This window comes from Ochotona princeps, chromosome 1 (genome assembly GCF_030435755.1).
Source record: "Ochotona princeps isolate mOchPri1 chromosome 1, mOchPri1.hap1, whole genome shotgun sequence".
NCBI lineage: Eukaryota > Metazoa > Chordata > Mammalia > Lagomorpha > Ochotonidae > Ochotona > Ochotona princeps.
This window is the reverse complement of record NC_080832.1, coordinates 120,529,956-120,541,525: the sequence shown is the minus strand read 5'-3', so window position 1 is coordinate 120,541,525 and position 11,570 is coordinate 120,529,956. Positions and strand designations below refer to the sequence as shown.

At 49.0% G+C, this 11,570-nt stretch overlaps 1 protein-coding gene across 1 annotated transcript in view; it reads right to left on the bottom strand.

The window, feature by feature from the left end:
• Positions 1 to 10,241: 10,241 nt before the first annotated feature.
• Positions 10,242 to 11,570, bottom strand: part of KIAA0319 (KIAA0319 ortholog) — a 58,616-nt gene continuing 57,287 nt past the window's right edge. The window contains exon 20 of the mRNA XM_058667383.1: positions 10,242 to 11,284. Coding sequence (XP_058523366.1) covers positions 11,106 to 11,284 — 179 coding nt within the window. The 3' untranslated portion in view covers positions 10,242 to 11,105. The remainder of the gene's footprint in view (positions 11,285 to 11,570) is intronic.

Genomic DNA, 11,570 nt, shown 5'->3' with positions numbered 1-11,570 from the left:
CAGTTCAACATTCAAAAACCACACAAGACACAAGACCAGCTCTGCCTCTCAGAAAATTTCCAAGAAAATTCTAGGCTCTTCTACACCTGTCTTCCACTCACACAGGAATAAATGCTTTTCCTGGCCACAAGAGCAGAGAGATCATTCCTTCTTCTTCCCCCATCTCAGTGTGCAAGCCCCACTCTCCCTCTGGAGCAGATGAATCCAACTGCCCCTGAGTCCCTCTCACATTTAGAAGTCCCCCTCTCCTCCATCCAAGGGACACTGAGTCACTGAAGGCCTGCCAAGTACCAAGCACGTAGGGACAGCTTCCAGGCCAGGAACTGGCTCCCTCACAGCCCAGATTATACCAGTGCATGGCCAAGGTTGAAGGAGAGAAAAGCAGAAATCTGTCTTTTAGAGACACTACCCAGGCCACATCAGGAATCCCATACTCACACGACAAAAACTAATCTCAATTCTCTATTGGTATAATTCTTAGATAACTAATTACTAAAGATATGGGTGTGTTCATCTGTTTTCTGTGAAGAATGCAGATGTTCATACATTATTTTTAAGGAGTCTGACACCCATGCCAAGCTGTGCAGAGGATACTTTCAAACACATTTTTAAAAAAATAAATAAAACTTTGGAAGCCAGTGGCTCAGTGGCCAATTTTAAGTTTCCTTGCACATTCTGTTCTCTAAATAAATTGAGGACCAAAGGCTCATGGGCCATATCCTTGATCAATTTTGTAATTAATTTGAAAAGGAACGAGCTTATTGTCTAATGAAATGGTTCTACATTGTGGGAAGAAAGAGCAGTATTTTTCAATGGACATGTTTTTGTTAACATGTCCATTTATGACAGATGAAATTTAAATTATATATAATATATATATATCATGTAATACACACACACACACACATCATGAAATGGAAAAGGCTCATGAGACCAGGGGCTGACAACATCCCACATACAGGGCAAGTCCTACCTGCATCTGTTTTTGTCCACTACAATAGCTATGAATTGTATTTTCAAATGTTTGGGGGAAAAAATCAGAGCAGCATTTTATGACACATGAATATGCTATGAAATTCTGATCTCGGTGTCCATATATAAAACATTGTTGGGAAACAGCCACACCTTGGATTACACCAGCCAATCACTGAGGTCAAAGGAGAAGGAAGCAGAAGGCCCCAGTTAGTGTGTGCCCCTTTACTGGCACTGTTAGGGGATGTTTGAGTTAGGATATGGGTGTGACCATCTTTTCATGTAATTTTCATGTGACATGGATTGGCAGAGTTCAGCAGTCACAACAGTGGCAGTGTGGCCTGCAAATGTTTCCTGTTAAAGGAAACATTTGCATCCAGCCTCTGACCTAAGCCAGGTGTGAGACTGACCTTCCCACCTCTGCTAGGCATCATGTTGTTTTCCTAATGCCTATTTAGACGCGTGGCTACCATGGGTTCTCAATAGGAACTTCCCAGCGGTTACCACATAACTCAAATGAAAATACCAGCTAACAGGAGTCCTTTGGCCTTGAAGAAACACTTTTCAACTGATAGGTCCCACTAAACTAGGGCTTCTTGCTGAGCGAGCTGAGCCACAGCTGTTGCCCAGCCATTTGAGTGGCTTTTAAGTAGATTTTGTGGGAAGTGCTGTTTGTATGTCTGCCTTTATGCCTGTGGTGCGAGTAGATGAAAACAAGACCAGGAGCACTGTGTAAGCAAATCCGTTTCATTATTGACCCATCCTATGAACTTGAAATTGTGCCTCATGGCTTTTCTCTTAAGGCTGGATCACAGTGTTTGGCTCACCCAAGTGCAGCTATTTTAAGTCCCCTTTGACTTGAATAAAACATATGCTGTGATTTCAGGCTGTACTTTGTGGGCTAAGACTTGGCATAAATGTAGCAGGAAGTGTAGGAACACTGGTTTTTAAGCATGTGCCCATGACTTATTTGTTTTTGACAATTGTGCATACCCGTGTCTTGTTGGCAGATGCTTATGTGTGTGTGTGTCATTAATAAACGCTGAACAATGTCCTGTTCATGTGTTCGGGTATCTGGCTGTATCATTTTTTCTTGCTAGGTTGTCATGTGGGTTCGTAGGACACCACATTTGACCAGTGTAGCTGTATGAAAACTACGCTTCCTCCCCACAGGGCAGCTTGTTGGTGGGTACTGTGAACCAGAAGCCAGAATAGGAAATTCGTGCCCAAGCATTGAAAGGAGGGTCTGCCCATGGTTCCCACTCAGCAGATGTTTGTGAAACTCAACCAAGAATATTCTAGAACACAGTGGTGGCTGCAATAATTCAGGCATGTGCTCCAACTGCCTCAACGCCACCAATCTCTCCTCCATGCATTCCACTAGTATCCATTACATGTTTTTTTTCAAGGTGTCTTTGAATACAGAAAAGTTTGAGGAAGAAACTTTTTGAAACTCTGATTTTTAGATCTCATCAGTATGTACTTCATACTGGTCTTCAAATTGTTGGTGGAAACTGCACATCAACTTTTTAAAGTTATATTTATTCAAAAAGTAGAGCAACAGAGAAAAATCTTCCACCCATGGGTTCATTTTCCCAAATACCCACAACAACCTGGACTAGACCAGGTCAAAGTCAGGAGCTCAGAACTCAAGCGAGGTCTCTCAGGCCAGGCACCCAACTACTGATGCCATCACCAAGTGTGCACCATCTGGAAGCAAAGCTAAATGCTCTCAAATGGGATGTGAGCATGCCAAGCAGTGGCCAACTGCTATACCACAATGCCCACACCACACATTATCCTTGAATTTGTCCACACCTTTTTGAAGTCCCTTGTTACCATCTTAACTGTCTTAGCTCATTTTCCGCTGCCAATGACACAATGCCACAGCCAGGAGGTTATAAAGGAAAGAGGTTCATTTTGGCTCACAGTTTTGGTGCGAGGGGCCGAGGCTGCATCCGATGTTTTCTTGCTGACAGTCCCCAAGCAGCATGGGGCATCACACAGAAAGAGGCAAGGAACCTGCGGGAGATGCTGTCAGACGGGCTTTCACTGCAAACATGGGTGCTCCAGAGTTAACTCATTCACCCAGGGTCCACTCGCAAGGGCAGAGCCCTGATCATCCCTCCCAAGAGTCCTACCTGGTCCCAGCACGTCATCTCGGAACGGGATTAAGTTGCAAGTCAAGTCTAGGAAGAAACAAATGGTATTCAAACCATAGCCACAGTCTAGCTGCTATTTTCATCTCACGTTCTTTCTATTTTGAGAACTTTCACATGGCTTCACTGACTTTCCTCCCTTGCCCTGTCCCAGGTATCAACAGATGGTAATTAATAAGGGAAGATTTTTGCTGAAGATTGGGGTCAGCAAATGCATAGTTCCTTCTGCCAGGTTTTGGTCTCATGACCTTCTGTTACCCTGTTTTGGTTTTTATTATTTTATAATCTTTATTTTTGATGATGTTTACATAGTTGATAAGGGTGGGAAGGATCAAGGATTAGGGGAAAATGGACAATATCACTGTTTCCAATTTTCTTTTTCTACCTGTATCTGAGGGGAAGGGAGAGAGAAGGGAAGAATCCGCACCCAGCTTCCCAACCTACTCAGTGTCCGGGGAAGGGGAATAGTCACCTGATGTCATCCCAGGGTCCCCAGTGTGAAGCATGCTGCAAGGCTTCTGCTCATGTGATTTCAGTTCTGGAATGCTGTCAATCTTGTCAATCCAAGGATGTGGAAATCCTTTCAAGGTCCATTGGCTGATATAGTCTACCTTAGTCTCCAATTCACCCATATACTTACTATAAATACTTGGCTGGGGTAGTTGACCAATTCTTCTGCCTTTCTTTCTCTGCTACCAGATGTCCTCTGCAGGTCCCAATGGACTGCCATATCCTTGTGCATCTAGACATGCTCTCCTCTGCTGTCTTAGCCACTGAGGAGACCCAGTTCTGACACGTGCACTCCACGGTTAGACCACAGATCCTATGGTTCTCCCCATGGTTGAAGTTCTGAGTCCAGCAGTTCAGTTAGAGGGTCCCCACAGAGACCTCGTTTGAGGTGATCCCAGACCTGACTCTTTTTGTGATGCATGTATGGGCTCCGGCTCTGTCCATTACCCACATCAGCCTATGCACACACTGGTAGTTGCAATTGCTGAGTCAGTTCTGTCTGCAGGCCCAAAAAGCAATGGATGTTGTGGCCCAGCCCTGACCACCACACACTCAGCCCTCACATACGTCAGCGGGAACTGTAGCCTAGTTGGAGCAACCCCAAATAACCTCCACTAGGCCTGCACCCAGCCCTTGTTCCTCTGCTTGCTAGTATGTACCACAGACTGGTCCAGTTTGTCCTTCATCCCATTCAGCTTTTATACACAGCAATGGGCACTGGAGCCTAGCTCAACCCAACTGACCCCACTACTAAGTCCACACTCATGCTGACAGGTGCTGCTACCTATCCAGCCAGGCCTACCTCCAGCCCTGGTTCTCATGCTCACCAGTGGGAGCTGCTGTCCATCAGAAAGGTGCCCACAGTCTCCCTACTGGGCCTAGTCCCAGTCCCAGATCTTGTACTTTCCAGGCAGTCCTGTAGTCTAACTTGACAAGGCTTGTCCCCGGTCCCAGAACTTGCCAACTGATGCTACAGCAAAGCCCAACCATCCAGCACTTACTCTGGCTCATGCATGTACCAGTGGATACAGTTGGTTAGCCCAGTCTGGCTGTCTCCTAACCCTGTTACATGTAAGCCAACAGATGTTGTAGCCCTACCCAGCCTGGTCTGCCCCCAGTTCATTCTCATGCTCACCAACTGGGATCAATTACCAGAAGGAGAGACCCCCCATAGCCCTCCTGCCAGTCTCATACCACTCCCTGGAGGTCTCACATGTGCTGGTGGGTGCTGCAGCCCAGTCTGGCATGGCCCACCTCACCTCAACAGGCTATAGCCTGGCCCCGTTTGCCCCCAATTCTAGCTCATGCCAGTGGGTGCTGTAGCCTAGCCCAGTTCAGCCCAGCACACACTCCAGGACATATGTGAACTGGCTGGTGTTGCAGCCTGAGCTGGCCTGTCCTGTACCATGTCCTGGTTCTCCGATTTGCCAGTGGGTATTATGAACTAGCCTAGCGTATTCTGCCCCCAGATCTGACACACAAGTATGCTGGCAGATACAGTAATCTGGCCTGGGCTGGGCTGCTCCCAGCCTTGGTTCTTGCACTAACCTGCAGGGACTGCGTCCTGACAGAAGTTCCCCAAGCTCCTCTACTGGGTCTCCTCCCAGTTGCAGTTCTCACACACACACAGAGAGAGTCCTTGGTCCAGCCTAAGTCCATCTCCTGTCCTGGCAGGAACAGTGGTCTTGCCCAACCAGCCTACACCCAATCTGGCACTTACTGTTGCAGCTTCAGCCCAACCATATCTGGTCCATGCCCTGACACAGCTCTCATATGGTTCAGCAGGTGCCAAGACCTAGCCCAGCCTTACACTCACCCTGGCTCTCACGAGCACCAGTGGGTGCTGGAGTCTAGCCCAGCCCAATATATCTCAGACCCAGTCTACATCCATGCCTGGGGAGAATGTAGTCATGTCTAGCCCAGGTTGCAACCACCTCCATTCCAGCTCTCGTGCTCACCAGGGGGAACCACAATCCACCCAGGGCATCCCCTTAGCTCCCTGACCAGGTTTGTTCCCAGCCCCAGATCTTGTGAATGCCAGAGGTTGCCCTACCTAGTTTGGCATAGCCCATCCCCCATATTGGCCTTTACCATCAGATGCTGCAGCCTGGCCTAGCCAGCCCGCCTCTAGTTCCAACTTTCACAGGTGGGTGCTACAGTCTAATCCTACTCAGTCTGCCCCCATCACTGTCTCATGCAAAGCAGTAGGTGTGACAGACTAGCCCAGTATGAACTGCACTTCAGCCAGGTGGAGTGGGCTCATGCCACTCATCCCAGTGGGCTATGGTTGGCCTGGCCATGTCCAGTCCACCCCCATCCAGATCCAACCCACACACTCGCCGACAGGCGGAGCTACCTTGCCCAGCCTGACCAATATTCAGCCTTGGCTTATGTGTTCACCAACTGGAGCTACAGCCCACCAGGGTAGTTTCCCAAGCTCTTCCACCAGGTCCACTCCAAAACCCAGATTTCACATGTGCTGGTGGGTATTCAGCCCTTACCTGGCATAGTCTGCTCCCTCTGTCCCGGCCTTTGTATGAGCTGGTAGGTGGGGCAGCCCAACCTGCTCCACACTCTATTCTTGGGTGCACCTACAGGTGCTGAAGCCTGGACCAGTCCGGCCTTTTCCCAACCCCAGTACCCATGAGTGTTAGAGGGTTCCATAGTCATACCTAGCTCAGCCCATCACTACTCCCAGCTCTTAATCAAACCAGTAGAAATTGCAGTTCCACAGGGGTGGACCCACATATCCCCCACAGAATCTGCCCCATATCTGGTTCTCTCACATGCTGGTTAGTGTCATGGCTCAGCCTAACATTACCTGTCCCATGTTCCAACTCTCACTGGCAGGTACTGTGATCTAGCAGTGCCAGGCAGGCCCCCAGCCCTGGCTTTAATGTGCACTGCTGAGTGGTGGTCGGTGGTGATTCATGCTAAATAGCCCAGCTCAGGTCTCCCACTTGGGCTGGTTCATTGGTCTGACCCGTAAAAGGTCCTCCAGTTTCTCCCTCTCCAAACCACTTGGTCCCAGTCCCCTTGCTTACCTGCAACCACAGAAGTAGTTTTGTCAATGGAAGTCCTTCAGAAGTCATTCCTCACCTGCAACATACTCCTTCAGTGGTCCTCCCTCCCACCATCTCCTTACCCCTTTCCCTGATCATTCCATAGTCCCTGTGCCCTGGGAATGCCTGGGTTCCCCAGCCCAGCCTTCTGAAACCCAGTCTTCTGGTGGGGTGGGGTTCTGGCCTGAGCTCTACCCACCCACTAGGGTCCCAAGTTCCTGGCATATGTGCTAGCCTTGGACCTTACCCCTCCACACACACATGCACACACAAGATCCAGGCCCATTCCAAGTTCCCCAAGCACAGTGCACCAGCACAACAGGCCAGCACGCTAACCTAGAGCTCTCCTCCCCACACACTTCCTGGCACCAAGCATGTGGAAATCCCCAGGCTTGGTTCATTCTGCCTGCCTGGACGTGAGCCCCCAAGTTCCTGCACGCCCCTGCAAGCAGCATTCCCCAGGCTCCCTGCAAGGCCACACCCCCAGACTCCCAAAAGCCCACCACTGTAAAGTGCAAAGGTGCCCAGCTAGATGCTGTTTTGGTTTTTAAAATTACCATCTCACCAGCAAAAGTGACCTACTTATCTCTCCGAGGACTATCACAGGCTTGGGCTAGCCTTCTGCTGAGAGGAAAATGCATTATCCTCTTCCAACTATTTGTTCTCTAACCATCAGGAAGTCGGCATGCATTACAGCAGCCATCTATTGATCTCGCTTACAACAAATTGAAAAGAAACTGTGTATTCCTCTTTGGTTTAGGCTGGAAGGTTTGCTCAGAGTGTTGAATGGCCACAGGCATAGCATATTTACCTCTAATGTTTATAAATGAACACAAATGGATTCAGAGATGGGTCATCATGCTGATCAACTTTAAAAAAAAATTTATTTTTATTTGAAAGGCAGAACTATAAAGAGAATGAGAGAGAGAAAAACCTTCCATTTGCTGGTCCACTCCCCAAATGGCTGCCACTGCTAGAGCTGAGCCAGTCCGAAGCCAGAAGCCAGCAGTTTCTTCCAGGTCTCCCATGTGATGGCTGGGGCTCAAGCACTTGACCCATCCTCTGCTGCCTTCCCAGGCCATCCACAGAGAGCTAGATCAGAAGTGGAGCAGCCAACACATGAACCAGTGCCCATATAGGATGTCAGTGTCACAGGGGCAGACTTAGCCTACTATGCCACAGCACTGGCCATCTACAGCTGACCAATTTAAACTCACAGGTATAGCAGCAAAATGTCTTGGGAATGGTAATCCAGAGACATGGGTTCACAGGGCTCTGAGATGACGCTCCAAGAGAGGCAGGGCGGGAGGTGCTGAGAGAAGGAAACTGGTGATGAAGAATTCAGTAGTATAAATGTCCATGTGGGGAGTATCCATGGTGACGCGGAGGCGGGACAGGGAGCAGGCAAGGGCCAAATGGCATTTCAGGCTTTGAAGACAGTCCCTGTGCAAACTACTCAACTCAGTCATAACGGAGAGTCACAGGAAACACATACATACATCAATGAACAAAGTTCCCATCAAAGTTTATTGATAGGCACAAATCTGAATTGCATATAGTTCATGTGTTACAAAACAGTTTCTGGATTTTCTTCCAAACAGAACACCCTTGTGGAGGGGTGTTGGGATGTGCAAACACAGGGATAGGCAACAGTTTTGGACCCGTCCTCAAGGGAAATCCCTCCCAGAGGGTTGGGGAACACTTCATCTGGCCCTGGCAAGGCAGCTGCAGGTGGGACTCAAAACTCGACAAGTCTATAGGAGCCAAATCTGTATGTCAATCAGTTTGCATGGCCCATAGATGTTGTTGTAAATATCCAAACTCCCTTGACAAAATAAAAGTGTCAAGGGAGAAGTGTTAGGGAGAAGTGTCAGGAAAACCCATTTTCCCTGAAATATAAGTATTGCAGAAAATCCAGATATGGTTTATTTGGGTTAGTATATGCATTTAATAGAGTTATATCAGAAATTACACTTTGTCAACACATGGGGGGAGTTTATACACAGAAAAAAAAAAAAAAAACTAAAGCCAAGACCAAAAGCCCAGGCCTTGCCAGCTAGGTTACCAGGGCAGCAACACAGCCCCCGCTCCTCACCCACCACATGTTTCAAGAGGTTCTTCAATTACAGACATGCTTCCCCATTCATGCTTTGGGTCTGAGGCCGCCTTCCTTGAAGCAAGCCGCTGCCAGCCTATGAGCCCTGCAAATGCACTCCCTGCACACGCACCAATTCAGGGGTCCAGTTCTCCCATCGATCTACAGGTGTTGGGTGACAAGTGGCACAAGATGGAGGAGGCGGGCTGCTCATGCCCATTGTGTGCTGGCCCCAAGGTGAGCGGTCAGGCAAAGGAAAGGACTCACTTTCCAGTCATGTTTACTGATGATTCCCCAGACTTCAGGTTCCCTCCCAGAGGTCAGGTTGGGATGGCCAGGGCAGAAGAGGAGGATCACTGTGCAAGCCCAGAGGGACAGTGACTCAGGGCGTGATCCACAGGACAGCCTGGCCAGGCACCTTTCCCCTCATTTCTTGCCCTGAAAAGGGACACGTCCAGAGGTATTCCTCTCAGGCCCAGACACAGAATTTCCACTAGGCCTCCAACGTCACCTACATTTGCCCTCCAACAGTTACAGCCGGGAGCTCTCTCTGCAGTGCAGGGGGAGGCAATGGGGGCGGGGAGGGGGGAATTCAAGGACTGCTGTTTAAATAAAGTTTGCACTCATTTCCCACACCTGCCACTTATAGGGACCTGGGGCGGACTGTACCTTCCTGGGCCTTCATAGGCTGTTCTGCAACATGGGAACAGGAAATCTCCATTTTGTAAGGATGAACTAAGTATGTGAGATGCACGTACCGGGTGGGTCCCTCAAGCAGGGCACTCTCACTGCCTCCACCCTTATGCTCCATGGCTTCACAGCTGGGCAGCCATCAGGGGTGAGCCCTGGTCACCGGCCAGACTCAAAGGCGATGAAGCCAAATGCTGCAGCAAGAAGCATCCTCCCTCCTCGCAGCACTATAGCCAGCAGGGGACTGATTAGCCATGCACAAGCTATAGGCATAAGCAAACCACATTCATCAATTTTTTACTTTGGCCACTCGCCAATCAAGTACAAGAAGGAAAACCACCATGGTCCCACGAGGATGTATATTCCTGGAAATGACAAAAGCCCCTAACGTTTTTTTTCCTTCAAGTGCCCCCTGGGAACCACTGTTCTGATTCTCCTGCTCTGATGGCTCCTCTCCATCAGCAAAGCAGCCCTCGCTTTCCCCAAGGGCTTACAAAACCAATAGGCTATTGTTTGGGTGACTCTGGCCCTGTTTCTCATTGTAGTCCTCCCACAAAGAATGACAAGTCACTGCCAAGGCCACTAACCTCAGGACCCAAAGCCAACGGTTTTCCAGGTCACAGTCACCTTCGGTGAATGCTCTGCACTGATGCTTCATGGGTGGGAATAATAGTTGATTTTATCTGCTTGCATGTTTAAAGTAAGATATTGGGAAAAAATCAGTATTTTTTTAAAGCATATGAAGTGACTATGTCCATGTCCAGTTATTTTTACTATTATGACCATACATCCCAAGGGAGACCTGTGCGTTCCGAGTTCTGGAATACACATACCATCGCAGAGTTGCCATTCCTCCCTCTAGTCAGTAAATGAATGCAGGGCCTGGAGTACTTACTCAATACATGTTTGGTGAATTAGTAATGACCTTTCTTGTGTATAAGCTGGGGCTAAGGTAGGCTTCTGCGTAGTTTGCTTATGTTAGCTGTCACCTGCACCTTTCGATCTACAGCCATGCTCCCTTCCTGTGGCCTCTGGTACTAAGAACACATTTCTTCTTCTGTTCTCAAGAGCCCCTTCTAGAGTGAACCCCTCCCAGTGGTGGCTGACCACAGCACATGTCACGCCAGCATAGAACTCCTGGTGCACAAGAGGTGGCCTAGGCCCCCCACATAACCCGTTTTCATCCAGCCATCTGACTATAGACTTGACAAGATAAAGCGTTTGGAAAGCTATCCTTCCAGCTACCTAGTGAGAAATCAGCTTTTGTGAAGGCCTTGCTGAAAGGGGATTTTCACTAAGAGGCTGCAGATAGAAAGAGGTGTTAATTTGTATTTTGACACAGGCAATAGAATATGGAGCCAGCTATAACAGATGAAACCTTCTGAGTGTACAAAATGTTATCCAGCTTTCATTCTTACTAACAAGCAACCTAGTTAATTGAGCAGTATTTTCCTTTTGCTTTGTGTCCTCCAAGGAGACGGGTCTTTGAATCCGCCGGTCCAGGCCACTGTGAGAGGCTGGTCACACTCTACTCACAGGAGAGTCATTTTTGGCTTTACCGCCACTCACTGGTCCCAGGTTTTCCTATGCAGCTTCTCCCCTTTTCCAGCAGCTCCCTTACCTGTCCTTGGCGCAGTAACTGAAGGAGGCCCCGTTTCTCAGGGAGCCGTTCATGGAAACTTTGGGATTCCCCCTCTCCATCCTCTCTCGGCTGAAGATGGTGTCCTGGTCGCTGTCGAACTCCGACTCGGACACCATCAGGCTAGAGTTGTGCTCTGTGCTCCGGTGCTTAATCCCTGGGGAGAGGCAGGCAGCAGTGTCAGAGAGAAAACTCAGCTTTCCCAGTCGGTGCCAATCAGCGCACAGATGGGTGAGGAGCCTGGAGGTGTGCTGTCGCACCTTCCAGGCAATCACCCCCAACACAGCAAGCTGCTGGGAATCCCACATGTGACAAGAAGGGCTCTGGCATTACCCCAAGCTTCAGCTCCACCTAGGACAACCACCAATCGTGTGCCCCTGGCCAAGAAGCCTACCTCGCTGGGATGTCAGTCTCATCCATGAAGTGGAGAGAGAACAAAACAT